A 15,497-nucleotide genomic window follows, 5' to 3' on the forward strand; every position below is an offset into this window, starting at 1 on the left:
TACAACACTGATTAAGCTCCCCTTTGCAAAAGCAGCTGTATGTATTTATGTATAGAATTACAGTGGTAAAACTAGTACTTATAATGGATCTGAGTGGGCTTTAAAAATATAATTAAGATGCACACTAAATTACTATTTTCAGTCCTTGCAGAAAACCAGACTTGGCTTGTCTGTTTCCCTGTATCATGACTCTTTTCTTCTATCTGTATTGCTCTCAAATTGGGGTCAAATCCAAGTTTCATTGAAATCAGGTTTGCCTCTACCTCCAATAGGACCAGCATTTACCTGCAATTATGAGTACTTACAAGTAACTCTGACTAAATTGAGGTAGCAGATTACACACAGTTCTCTATTGCATATTCCTACTGCAGGAAGCCTCCCTTCCTTTTGAAGCATGTGTGTGCTTGGGAAGCAGCAGGCATCAGCAAATAGATACTGACTGTGACAGTGATGCAGATCAAGAAACCTAAAAAAGGACAGTTCCACTGCAGGTTTTACCTGCAGTTAAGGAGTGTGATCAGCTGATCTACAACAAAGCAACTTAAAATCCCTGCAGATAGAATTTTCCTTCTTCTGTTTTAAAATGCCTGTGAGACAGATGTCACATCAGCCACACTGAAGATAAAAATTGTTTCCTAGGGCTTTCAGCACAGAGTAAGACTTGGGATGCCTCAATTTCAAGAATCCCAAAGATAACAGCTCATACGGGCTGCATTTTTAAAGAATGATTGAGTACTTTTGCAGTAGGCAAATAATTGGGGAAAAGAGAATTTAAATTTTCTCTGTTCCAATTAATTTCTGCCCCCTTTCCTTACCTAAGCCTCTACTTGCCAAAAGGTCCTTGGTAAGTAGCATGGCCATGGAATACGGAAAACACAGACTAATTACATAAGGGAAATGCAATATCTGGCAAGAGCATGGTTGCAGGTGTGCTGGAGTCCAGTAATACTCTAGGATCTTTTTTTTTCATCAAGAAATGGCACTATTTTGTGTACGTACCATGAGAAACTTAATCCAACTGTTTTAAAATTTAACACTCTGCCAGCAGACTTTTCACTGGATCTGTTACGTGCTCGTATTTCGAGCCACATCTATTTTAGCAGCACTGTGCCACAAAGTCAGATCCAAATATCTTGAAATAGTTTCACAGCAAATAGAAAGCATATCTGCAATTGAAGCATCACAGACCAAAGTAAAGGATCATAAGACTTAAGAATTTTTGATGAGTTTTGCCACTGGCTTAAGCAAAGCCAGAATTTTACCTCTGCAGTATTTCTTTCTCTCTGCCTGTCAGTCTTTTCTTCCCATGCCCTTACATCTTGCTTCTCTTTTGGTCATTGTAGACAAACCGTTTCCCTTTTATCTTCCAGTTACTTTATCTAAACTGCTAGCAAATAGTGATAAACTAAATGCAGATGTGTTAAGTATCCACATGTAGGAAATTGGTGCAATAAAATATGACATTAAAAAAAAAAGGAAAAATGTTACAATGTGGTGTTTTTCAAACAGGACCTGTGAACCTCTGAACCATATAATTCTATCTTCGGAGTCAAGCAATATTGCCTTTATTCTTTCTTACTGCACAGATAATTTTTAAATAAAACATTTCATTCTGCTTTGTTACCATTCCTATGACATGATCCATCCTTTCATAAGCAATTTGAAAATGACCACTTATTTCACATGCATAGCTGGATGCAGTCATAACCACTGTGGAGGGCATTGCAGATAAAAAAAGTTATTGCTAAGCCTTTTTTTTGTTAATGTGCCCAATATGCTACTCAGCATCCCACCATCTTTATCTGCAGTCACTAACATCAATCTTCAATCACTCTTACCAGATGGAGCAAGGAGCCTCCTGAGGAAACAAGCATATGAGGGTCAGCACCATCCTTCAATAGCCGTAGCACTGAAATATCAAAGAAAGGAGAAACAAGAATTAATACAGCAATATACCTAATTCTGAGCTGTTAATAGGATGATTCTTCATCATCTTCATTAAGAGACTTAATAACATATGCAAACCTCCTAGATAACATTTGCAAAACTATCATGTCAGCATTTCCCATCTCATCTATTTTAATGGCTAAGCCTGGAAGCAAAAAACCGTTTATAATGATGTTAAATATGAACAGTATCAAGGACTTCTCAAGCGGACAGATGAGCATGCAGTTTGTACACAGTACAGGGGATAGCTGGAGAAGAGACCCTGTCTCAAGGTCACAATCACCCGATTAGTCCATTTTGGAGCAAAATCACAGTCAACTGGTTTTATTTTACTTTGCAGGGTTCCCATGAGGTTTGCTGGCTTTTTCAGTAAATAACTGAAATCAGTGTTCACAATTTATATCACTTGAAATTAATCATCATGCCAAAACTAAATGATCTGCACTCAATTTCACCTTTCTAGTTCATTGTCAGATCACTGATGCAGCATAATTCTTAAAATTATATTTGGAGTCAAACTCCACTCCCCGTTACATGTATTAAACCCCTTTCAAATGAAAACAGGCTTATAAAGGCAAGCAAAACCACTACCCTTCATACTGGTGCTCACTCAAGTGTGAAAAATCAGCACTTTTTCCCCATGGTCTTTATTGTCTTTATTAACCTTCTCACTTGGAATCAAAGCATGAACTAACTCATGCTACCGGTGTTTGTTCCTGGAACAAAATTGCACAGTAACAATGCCAGATGTTATCAGGGGAATCCGCACCAGCATTGCAACCCTGTCTTCACTAAACTGGTATGAAGGACCCTTTCCCTCCAGGAAAATAACTGCCAATAGTGTGTCCTGCATAAGAACACAGCTGGTTTTACCTCCAACATCCGGAAATCCTGGTTTTAATTCCTAATTAAGATTCCTGGATGGAGTTGTGCAAAGGTCTGCAAAGAAAGTTTAAGTTCAGAGTACCCCAGAAATGTGGTCCACTGCAGTGTCTGTCCTACAGGAGGGCCATAAATTTGTCCCAAGTCTCTTCTGACTTCTGTAAATCTGTCAAGAGACTCAGGTACACGATGTCCTCCTTATGTGTTTTTGTTCTCTCTAGAAATATCTTGCAACTCCATTTTCGCTATACATTTAAACTCCTTCCAGCATTCAAACATTTAGTTGACCTATGTGAAAGGGTTCAGTTTTGTTTCCAAATATTGTCAATTTACACAAGCAATGTTGACCAGGTGCCCTAGAAAAATTCACCCTAAGAAAGAAAATATGGCTAACTGCTTGCAAGCCTGTAAAATTAAAGTGAAAGTGTTGGCATCATCATTACTAAATAATTCACACATAATTAACTGGTATATTGGACAAATACTTATAATAGTTAAACAAATCCATTTAATCTTTCACTCTTTTTAAAAATTTGAAAATCAAACATCAATCTGAAGTATTGTATAAATTCACACTTTATACCTAGTTCCATAGTACCTATTTCTCCTCACAGAAGGTTTTGCTACTTTTCATTTACACAACCGTAAAAGACTTTAATGTTCTGGCAAATGCCACTTTGAAAAATAAATACTATTAGAAGTCACTGTTGTCTGCCAAAAGTAGAAGTGGAACACTAAGTAATATGAAATAAATGAACTGTACAACAACTGCCAACCAAGATGAAAAGTACTGAAGCAGAGTGGGAGGGTGGAGAAATATTTACAAATTTTCACTACCTTGGGAAAAATGAATGAACAACAAAAAAGCAAGTACTTCTTTCTGCTCTCAGATCCACAAATCCACAAATCCAATACTAAAGTACACAACTGACTTCATCCAAAGACTGTTAAAAATAGAAGTTCAGAACTAAGTTCTTTCCTTCTTCTAATAACTAAATTGCCGAACATATATGGACATGCTTCCTCTACCTCAGGTTTTAGTGAGTAAAGATCTTATTGTAAATTCTCCCTTCTTAAATAGGTGTGCAACTACATTCACCTCAAGAGTTAATATTTTCAATATTCCCCTGTTATGCTGTTTCTTTAGCAGGCCACAAAAGATGAATTCCATACCACAGAAGATTTCTTAAGGCTCCAAAAGTAATTTCATTCTGCCAATCCCATCAGGATTTCACCTGAACAAATTAACACTCCAAATTTTTCCCCTTCCTCCATTCCTGTTTTTCAGGGATAAAAAAAAAAAATAGTAACTATGGCTTGGTTCCACCTGCAGCGATAGTCTCTTTTCCAAACATGGGAATTAAGGCAGATAGTCCTTAAAAGTGTGATTTTCAGAAATTACTAAACTGACATAATCCTGGCTTTAACTGATTACATCAGTGAAAGCGTTTGACTCTCTGAAAACACTGTCTTTATAGTGTATTCTCACAGACCGCACTGCTATGAAAAGGGGGAAGGCATGTTATCCACTGCCTGGCTTATTCTTCTCTTTTGCCATCTCTCCCAACCTATGCAGTGCACATTCAACTGGACCAGCAAGTCTAATCTTTATTATTATAATTATTATTATTATTTCTTTCTCCTGGCAAGGTTAGTTTTCAGCCCGGTCAAGGCGGCTGACTGCACAGCTCCTTAAGCACCAGCACAGAGGATACAAATGCACACATCATGTGGAGGCAGAGCAAGCACAGTGTGTTTTGGTGGAAGAAGTCTTAGATCGGCTATGGCTGATAATTAAATAACATCCTCAGTCTGTGCTTCCACAAGGTGGGATAAGCTGATTAAGGAGTGAACGAAAAGAGTCTATTCCCTTCCCTCATTAACAAAAGGACTTGCACATCATTTTCCTCTGGCTGCTTCTGCAACTTTGAACTGACTCTAATGGTACAAAATAACCTCAGCAAAAAAAAAAAAAAAATGCAGAGTTTCCTGTTGGGTCATTGAGAAAAACTCATTCATTGAGAGTCCTAGGATCACCAAAACCAACTTTTGGGTAGACCCCTCTCTTGGCAGGACTAGGACACAAAGGAAGATCATAGGGTTGGGAAGCTGCATTTCTAAATATATTCAAAATAATTTCATCTGAAGCCTAAAATAGCAATCAAGTGAGAAAGGGTATAGAAAACACAGACTATTTATTGAATCTCTTCCTTCCACCAAACCCCCAGAGACTTGGTTCTTATAGAGAACTTACACAAAATGAAGTAATGCCTTTCAGATCCATTTTGCAACACCTTACTGTTGAAACTAAAAAAAGACAGACCATTTCTAGATCTGAGATAGAAATTTGTAAGAATGTTTTCGCTTTACTTCTTTTCCCCTTAGCAGAAATGCAGACCAAGATTGCAGCATAAAGAATATGAAAACTCCAATCTTAAAGTAGAATATTAAATAATTATGATCATAAACAAATTATCATAAAAACTTAGGGCACATGGATAAAAGCTCTGTAGTTCTTCTCTTTGGTTTATTTTTCCTCATTGCATGTAGTTTAGTCACTGCTTCAAGGAAATTCATGTCACACAGACTACCAGGACAAGATATGCAAAGTCCTTTCAACAGGCAAGAGTCTTTGTTCTGAATCTAGCTTATGTGCTACATTCCTCTGTATATAAAGACAAGTAAAAACATTTCTCTCTTTTGAATCCACCCACACCCCCACACCCCCCTGCAAAACACACTAAAAAAAAGAAAATAAAGAAAAGACCACAGAAGCAGAATCCCTCTCACTACTATGCAACTCACTTAGGTCATTAACTTAAGACTTTACTAGTCAGTGGGAAAATCTTCACCTTATGTTCATGTCTTCCTTTTGATAGAACTATTCTAGTTAATGCTAGTAATTTGGGATGATTTGCCTAATGAGGATAGATTGTCATAGGTAACTATATTCCAGAAATGCTATAACTCTTAATTAATGTGATTTTTACAGTTTTCACAAGACTTTCTTTTATTTATTTGTACTCTTTCATGGAACGGAATTCTCCAGAAAAGATGAGGAGGCTGTAAAGAAGCTTGAAGGCAGGAAGCTGACATTTACTTCGGAAAAGAAAAAAAGTAAAATTTTCAGTAAATTCTCAAGCCCTTCCTTTGTGTGTATGAACAGGTCCATCCATTCTCTGATGACTTTTAGATTTGACACACAAAATATTCAACTGCTTACAGTAGAAATTCACATCTAATCTCATAAAGGTGTTTTAGGAAGCACTGGAGTTATAAACTCTCCGCAGTAAAAACAAAAATAATCAAGGTAGCTTTTTACATATGCCTGATGCTACAATTTTGACTAAACGATTCCTGTGAGCTAAATAGCTTTCCACACTCCATTGACTATATTGACTACACTACAATTTACTATGTAGCCTTATAATCCAGTAAAGGCAGTATGGTGCTGTTACCAGCCACAGGTCTTGCACTTACTTCACATGTGAGACCTGGGCTGTAAGTGTGGGATTGTCTTGGCTTGTTTAGCTGTTATAGCAACTGGCTAACGACAAGGTGACAATTACCTGGCATGTTTTAGTTTCATTTAGCTTTATGTAACTGTGCTGTTAAGAATTTTGATATATACAGCAACAACTAGCACTTAGCTGTGCTATGTTGAATAGCATTTAGCTACACTAGCATCTAGAACTATCTATAACCTTTTATGTTGCAAGTAAAGACCTGAAGTGACAGCAGACCCTGGAAGGTGAATTCAAAGGATGCAGGGCTATCAGTAACTCATCAGTGATCAGCTACTGACGCTAATGCAAACTTAAGATCAGGGCAATGTTGCATTCACAGCAAACCCAGGTTTAGTAGTAATAGAAGGGGAAAAAGAAAAAGTGCCTAGCATATGTAAAATTTAACCGTTAGCCATCTGCTATGCTGGATATACAGTACCAGTTTACGTTTCTATTAATCATTCCTCTGGGGAGTAGCAACTAGCTAGTGTAAACTTTGTTCCTCTTAACATCTATTTTTGTTTTCTTTAGCTTAGCATGAATAACTAACTGGTAGAATTGTTCATTACATGCAGAAATATACTTACTGCAGAAGCCTAGCAAAGACTGTGCTGCTGCTGTAACGGATTATCCCATTCTCTTGCCTCAGGCTGCATAATTCTGCTGTTTGCCTCTCGCTGGCATAAGGCAAAGATTAGTTTTCAACTAGATCAACAATCTGGGAATTTGGCACTGGGTAATGGGTATGAACAAGGAGAATAAGGTAGTTACCACTTTCAGCAACAGCTGAAAGCAGTTCAGGCATAAACCGACCATGAAATGAATCACTGGACATCAGAAGTGATGCATACTTCTAGACTTTCCACTTCCACCAGTTAAAGAAGTGTCATATTTTGCCCTTCACTCCCTCCACAGTCAGACCTTTTGTCCAATGCTGACATCTTAAACTCTGTATGGATGTCCCACTAAGAATTCTTGCCATCTTCATGTCTCGTTAGCAGTTGTTTCTTATTCTTCAGTAGTCGCTGTACTTTTAGCTTGTACCAAGGTACTTACGAGGAACCTGCTATTCAACTCAGTTATGTATAAGAACAGATGAACGCCAGTCTCTGGTAAGTTATTCTTAATCAGAAAAGCAAATGAAGTCAAGCAAAATGTCATAAATTTTTGTTTAATGCAGTCTTAGGAAAATACTTACCTTGCACCTTTGCTATGACTAGTTTAAAATTAAATTTTAAAATTCCAAGTACCACTGCTGGTAACTTAATCATTCTTCTAAGTTGTCTTGTTTACCTAACGAACACATTCATAGTAGCAATACTGTTACCACATCATTCCTAGTGTAATAGCTGATGTTTCCTGTCAAAGCAAGCTCTACCCATTGGTTGACAGTGGTTATTCAGAGCAGTCATGCCCTTAATGCACTTTTCAAAAATCTGATTTGTAATCCTACTTCTTTTGCCATCCTTCAAATATTTCTAGTAATCACTGGCAACATCTGTCAAAACACATTCAAACCTTATCTTCTCATTTTCTGAAGAACTCTTGGAAATAAATTCCCAACTTTGCTGAATAAAGATTAAAGACAAGAAACCATAAACAAAATATGCACAACATTTGCACAGCTCAGTGCACCATTCACAGAATGCAGAAATGAAGACTGGAAAATTACTTTATCCATACTGGCAGAATTTGAGAATGTTAGCCTTACATATCCAAGCTATATTCTCCACTGTCTGAAGAAAACAATGATCAGGATAGGGCTGATGCTTCCATCATCCCTGGCAGAGCTCCCATAGTTCATAATTTTTTCAGGCATCCAGGAATCAGATTATCACGACTCCAGAGCAATCAAGGCCATTGATTTTCTGCTGCATTTAAAAGTGTGATGTGAACTGTCAGGCTGATTCCTGAGCTCCAGTCAACACAGCATTGCCTTTAAAAGAAACAAACCAAGCCACCAAAGAAACAGACTGACAGAGGTAGTGCTACAGGTCCAGAAGACACCTCTTCCAGCTTTAATGTTAGGCCCAGATCAAAATACCTGTTAGTCCTACCCCACATTCTCTTTGTGCAGAAATTTGTCAGACCCCAGGCTTGGAAGCTGTTGAGAGGCTTCATCACTCCTCTGTGGGAGTGAATTTCAGGCAGCACAGGTAAGCACATGACAAGATAGGTCCCTTACTTTCTGCCCAGTCCTCTGCTACTTTCCCACCAGACCCTGCACCCTCAACTATTATATGTCCGTGCTCAGGCATTCACCGACCCTGGTAGCTTCCTGCCTAAGCACAGTCACTCTGGAGGGCAAGGAAACAGCCCTCTTGCTATCTGATGTACCCTGAACTGGAAAACCACACAGAAAATAATGGTTATGTCTCTAGGCCACACAGACACTAAGTCAAACTTCAATGAGATCTCTAAGGAGGGTCACAGTTCCTTCAGTGAGGCAGATACTTCTAGCACTGTAGATATAGCCAGAATAATTTATGAGTTTAGGGACTATGATTATTTAGTAACTGCTAAATTTAAATTCTTCAGGCACATTCCCCTGCTTTCATTTCATTTTTATATACATGAACTTTAATGCAGTCTTTGTCTACACTGGAAAATATTAAGGCCACAAATGTAATAGCCTAAATAATGCTAGTGTATGCCTCTTACAGTGCCAAAGCACAGTGATACAAATTAATTTATTGCTTAATATCACACGAAAAAGTGACAATGACCACCAGCCCCAGTGTGGCACACCTGAGTTAAGCTGTGATACGGCAGGAAAAGCATCTTTCTTTAAGACACTGAAAAGACAGGTATTCACATGGAAAACAGTGTAGACTCTGAAATCAGTGTTGGAACAAGTCCAGAGGAGGGGCACGAGGATGATCAGGGGACTGGAGCACCTCCCATATGAAGAGAGGCTGAGAAAGTTGGGGCTGTTCAACCTGGAGAAGAGAAGGCTGCATGGAGACCTCAGAGCAGCCTTCCAGGATCTGAAGGGGGCCTACAAGGATGCTGGGGATGGACTATTCATCAGGGACTGTAGTGACAGGACAAGGGGTAACGGGTTCAAACTTAAACAGGGGAAGTTTAGATTGGATATAAGGAAGAAATTCTTTACTGAGAGGGTGGTGAGGCACTGGAATGGGTTGCCCAGGGAGGTTTTGAGTGCTCCATCCTTGGCAGTGTTCAAGGCCAGGTTGGATGAGGCCTTGGGTGGCATGGTTTAGTGTGAGGTGTCTCTGCCTTTGGCAGGGGAGTTGGAACTAGATGATCTTAAGGTCCTTTCCAACCCTAACTCTTCTATGATTCTAGGAACAAGGTTTTAAAATAAGTGGGTCATATTACCTAACAGCTACATCTGATTTCTCTTTTCCTGTGAGATATTTACTCCTAAAGTCTTCTTTTATTTCTTTTTTCAGTTCACAGCGTCCAACTCCTTCCTGCTATACAGTTACTCTTTCAAACAGAACCCTAATTTACATAATTTACGTGCAAAATACACTGCAGTGTATTTGTAAACAGTGGTGTAAATCACAGTAATTTAGAGAGGAGTGGAAACAGCCCTTCAGTTCTATGGCCCGAAGATACTGCTTACAAGGGGAAAGCCCAAGGTCACTAGGCAATGGTGGCAATCTCTTGTTTTGCCCCTGTTTTGAATTAACTCTTCCAAAGCTAGAGCTTTGGCCAGCTGTGGTAAGGTCTGTCTTACTCACCTCTTCCAAAGCTAGAGCTTTGGCCAGCTGTGGTAAGGTCTGTCTTACTCACTTATAAAGCTTTGATTTTACATCACTGTAACTCAGACCTGTATCTATCAGAGCTGTTGCTCAAATGATTCAACACCACCTCACAAAAAATCACATGCTTAGCTAAAAATATTGCTTCTATCATCAAAGCTGATAGCACAGCAGGGGTTTTGCCAGCATAGCTACTTCCCAAGCCAAAATAGCTGTGTCATCAGAAACTGGCAGCACAGAGCTGTCTGAATTCTAAATTTCCGGTAGGGGGATAAAATTACAATAAAAACAAAGCTTTTTAAAATATACCATAAGATGAACACTCTAAAATAAACCTTAGGGGAAAGTAGTCAATCATACAGTAAACTTAAATATGGCTTTTCTCACAGCTTTCACTTCCAGCTAGCTCATGTGGGTTATTTATTTCAAGTTTAAAAAGACCAAAAAAAAGGAATCTAATATCTTAGCATTTAGGTCACCTACTGCATTCTGTACATATATTTTATCTGTCTCCCATGTGTGGGCTCTCCTGGTGGTCCTGACAAAGGTGACTAAAACCACCAAGAACATCATCAGCAAGCTGCAGTCAGTTATTACAAAAGTTCACACCCCACAGAGTTCGCCTTAGAAATACGTGTCAATCTGAAAACTCTTTAAATTATTGGTGCAATTCTAAAGCTAATTTATCTGCTACAGACATCCTGACTGTACATTAGAATGTTTGTAGAACTGAATAAATGTTTCAGATCTTTATAATACTTTACTACATATGTTAAATTTACTTCAGTCTTTGCAACTTCCCAGTCTTTATAGTCATTAAATGGTAAATACTAAAACACACATCAGCAAAATGACTTAATTCTGTGGTCAGCAGCTTAATTTAAAAACCATTGCCATTCCATGCTTTTCCCTAATGTAACAGCAAAAGTTAAAGAATTTGCATATATCACAAATATTCTGCTGAACAGACTGTACACTCCCTCTGTTTCACCCATCATGTATGTTGATCCTATGCCAACACCACTTAATTGGCATAAATCAAATTACTGCTGACTTATATTCCATATGAAGCAAGACTCAGTCCCTCTTTTAACTCTCACACGAAGTTTATGCCAGCTGGTTTAGTAGCCCTGTACGCAAGTCATTACAACTTATATTAGAGATCTTCAAGGATAACAGACTATTATCCTGCTTAGCAGCTGCTAAATGGTACTAATTACCAGCTGTAGACCACTGGTTGTTGGATTCTGTGTGCATAGCAGAAATCCTAGTGTGTGTACAAGGACACAAACTTAAACCAGGCAGTACAGAATAAACTAGGGACATCAGCTATTCATGCATTAATCAAAAATTATCGTGCATGCCAGGGGAGGTTTAGGTCAGGTATAAGAAAAAATTCTTTATTGAAAGGACGATCAGGCATTGGAACAGGCTTCCCAGGGTTGCACTGGAATCACCATCCCTGGAAGTGTCAAAAACCATGTGAGTGAGTCCCTTAAGTGACACAGTTTACTGGTGGACTTGGCAGTGCTGGGGTAACGGTTGGACTTGATGATCTTAAAGGTCTTTTCCAGCCTAGTTGATTCTATGATTCTATGTGGCATATGAGTGACCAAAGCTATGCAGGAAGTGTCTGGTTCCAGGAACATCTCACTACTTGACATATGCAGCTCAGGCACCACCTTTCGCAGGATGTTTACATAGTCAAAATCAGAGCTGCTTCCCTCTTGTTCATGCCTCCATACACACACTCCTGCCCTCCACCTTACATAAGCTGGTATGGGTAGCTGCACTCATGACATGCATTATACCTTCCCTAGTGGTAATCTAAGCAGTTTATATCTGATAGTCTCCAAATCTTTATTCTTCTCTAATTTTGAGTCAGCTCTTTCCATCCAAAGTACAGGGACATGAAGGGTCTGAGGCACACAGCTAGACTTTCTCTCACATCTTGGCTTCCAAACTCCCAACCCTCAAGGAATTCTTTCACACTTGGCAAAGGGCTGGCTTGTCACATTTCATAATAAAACACAACAACTTTTGTAACCTTGGTCCATTTCTGACAGGATAGCCCAAACTTTATCATTTACTCTTGACTGATGTGTGTTCTTTGCACAGGCTAGGTGCCTTTATCAGTGGTAACCACAACAAAGGTGCAACAGTAAGGCAACTATGAAGTGTCTTAATAACACTAATAAGGGTCTTGTCTGAACTAAATTTGTTTTAATACATACTAGAATCTTTATTAGTCTCCCTCATATCTGATGGATGACCCGGATGACTAGCAAGAAGAACAAATTGCCCACAGACAGGGCCACATAATCTCCTCCAGTCAGTGCTGCTGACTGCACAAGCTCAGCCTCCTGGAAATCATCCTTCTATCACTCATCCTATAGCTGTTTCTGTATACTTGCAAGTTCAGCGCATTCTGGCTTCATTTCCCCACACCAGTGACAGCAACCACCATCACTACAAATACGCCAACAACAAAAAAAACCCTAAAAAATCAGCAATGACCACATAATCACCCTAAGGATGACAGGTCACGTATATAAAACCAGCACAGAAGAAAAGTGAAGCTTGTGACTACCACTTTCTTAAAAAGCCTCAGAATAAGCAAAGGAAAACATCTCTATATATCTGCTTTGAGGTAAGGCTATCACACTTCTCAACACCCCCCAAGTCCTTCTCTGCAGGGCTGCTCTGAATCTCTTCTCTGCCCAACCTGTAGCTGTGCCTGGGATTGCTCCGACCCAGGTGTAGGACCTTGCACTTGGCATGGTTAAACTTCATAAGGTTGGCATCAGCCCACCTCACAAGCGTGTCGAGGTCCCTCTGGATGGCATCCCTTCCCTCCAGCGTATCAAATGAACCACACAGCTTGGTGTCATCGGCAAACTTGCTGAGGGCGCACTCAATCCCACTGTCCATGTCACCGAAAAGGTGCCAAAAGCTGTTGCAACCAGCTTTTTTATCAGCCAAAGCTGGTGCAACCAGTAAACCATATAGCAAATTTTGCTTTATTTATGCTTTATATAAGATTTTACAGGTATGGATTGCAGTTACAGGCCAGCATAAAGAGAACAAAATTATACTCACACAGCACATCATGTGTTTGTCATAGCTTACGGAAAGCAAAAGTCTGACATACAAGTTGATAGTTTAATTTGGCTTTGAAGTAGAATTATCAATTGTTCCCCACAGAAACCTCTCTGTGGAGAACAACTGCTTTGCTTAGTCTGCTTTTGCACTACCATAATAAGAGCTGCCTTAGTTCAATACCCCAGTTAGCTCAGTCCTCTCCAAAACTCAGAATGGTGTTGGACTACGGACCTTCTGAGGTCCCTTCTAGCCTGACTGATTTTACGAATTCTTGAATTCAGCAGTCTTGATGTGAACAAGGGAAAGGAGCAACCAATACCACATCTCCTGACAGAAGAGCGCCTCTCAGTTCTGAGTAATACCACTGAGCCCATGTCCATATGGAGCCACACAGTAGGTATGGGCTGCGGTGATGAGCTACAAGTACAGAGGCTCAAGCTTCCCAAGTGATACACAATGCCACATTTTCTCATTCACTCTATCTACTCACCTGACACATCTGGCACATAAAGCTGATAAATCAGGCAGAAGCCAGGGAGAACCCTGCTCTAGAAGCACCTAAGTTACTAACAGAGAAAGTTACCTAAGTTACCAATACAGACAGAGAGGGGGGACTAATCCAGGAGAACTGCAAGTATATAATATACACATACACAGATATAGACTGAGATGATAAACTAGTGCTCCTGTCAGCACCTTTACATCTGTCTTTTTCTGTCCAACTTATCATAGTCATAGAATGGCTTGGGTTGGAAGTGACCTTAGAGATCATCTAGCTCCAAACTCTCTGCCATGCGCAGGAACAGCTTCCACTAGACCAGGTTGTTCAAAGCCCTGTCCAGCTTGGCCTTGAACACTTCCAGTATGGAGCAGCCACAATTTGTCTAACTTATACAATTTTAAATATTTGTACCATAGGATTTTCAGGGAGAGGTTTAAAAACAAAAGTCGTCTAAAATTCATCCCATACAGGAAGCCAGTGAAGTTCAGAAGGTGATTATTAAAAAGTTTGACAGTTAGTACCCTCTTATAGGATGCTCCTTTTAGCAGACTAAGAAGTAAAGCAGTAGTTTCAATTTCACAGAGATGCTTCCAGCTTTAAGAACACTTCAAGTCATATTTTCTGTACCATCAATGATACATGTGGAAGTCTAGAAAAATCTACCACTATATGCCAACAATATGTGATGGCTAAAATCTGCAGCACAGACCATAGCTCGGTAATTTAATTCTGCAACTGTTATGTTTGCCTTTAGAGTCTGAATGTAACAAACCCTAAACAGTGAACAGTGTGAGAAATTGCTCACTGCAACCATCTCACTGCCCTGTAAAATGATGTGTACTGCTTCATGGTCACATATACACTACATTGTGATACACAGTCATAGGAAAGGAACATGGTAAAAAAGCAGTATGCAGCCCCAGGCTGACTGTCTGCAGCTGCATTCTACCTTGAACCTTTTACATATGTTTAAAATCCTTGTATAGTGCTGGACATTTAGAAATATTGCAAATTTCACCTTAACTGCTTATCTTCCCACCTCCATTTTTGGATGCAATTCACGCAGAAACACAAGCTAAAATATCCATTCCCTTAGATCCATTAATTGTATTCTTACAAGATTCAGTTCCTCCACTATGACAACCTGTTACAGTCATGGCTGCGATTAACAATCAAGACAAATCAATTGCCTATTCATTATGCCATATAACCTTTTAACTCATTTCTCTCACACCTATAGAGCTTGTTCACTGACAGCTTGAAGTGCAAAAGGTTTAAACAGTTAAAAAGCCTTGTGTACTGAGTTAAGAAGATACCTCAGTATACTGAGAAAAAACAATCTTCCAATTCATGTCTCAGAGAATAGAAAGATGAGTGAAATACTAAGCAGAATATATACTTTGTTAAGAAATTTTAAGAAAAACCTGTGGGCACTATACAAATAAACCTGGCTCTGCCTCTGATATATTGGTATTTTTACTGGCAAAGGTACAATTCAAGCAGAAGGAAAGAACAGAGTGACAGAAAAATGCTAAAGAGACAGACTTAGAAGTTAAAAAATAATTTGCTGCATTTAGCTATATTGGCTATATTAATTTAGTTCTACCTTCAGAGCTTCTAGAGGAAGTTACTCCACTTAGTTATTCCACTTCATAAAACCTTCAAACAAACTCCACTTTCCCAAACCTCTGAACATTCTTCTCAATCCAGCAATTAGTATCACAGTGATAAACTGTGATAAAGTCCATACATTGCAGAATGACAAAATAATGTCTTTCCCCTTATGCTTAAGTGTTTCATTTTATTAATGTTCCTCCAGTGTAACAA

At 39.1% G+C, this 15,497-nt stretch overlaps 1 protein-coding gene across 1 annotated transcript in view; it reads right to left on the reverse strand.

Moving 5' to 3' along the window:
* Window positions 1-15,497, reverse strand: part of MYO16 (myosin XVI) — a gene marked incomplete at both ends in the record, with an annotated part of 311,247 nt that overhangs the window by 263,532 nt on the left and 32,218 nt on the right. Inside the window, 1 exon segment of the mRNA XM_080613866.1 lies at window positions 1,839-1,909. Within this exon segment, the coding sequence (XP_080469992.1) occupies window positions 1,839-1,909 (71 nt within the window).

The sequence above is a fragment of the Psittacula echo genome (assembly GCF_963264785.1).
Source record: "Psittacula echo genome assembly, chromosome: 3".
NCBI lineage: Eukaryota > Metazoa > Chordata > Aves > Psittaciformes > Psittacidae > Psittacula > Psittacula echo.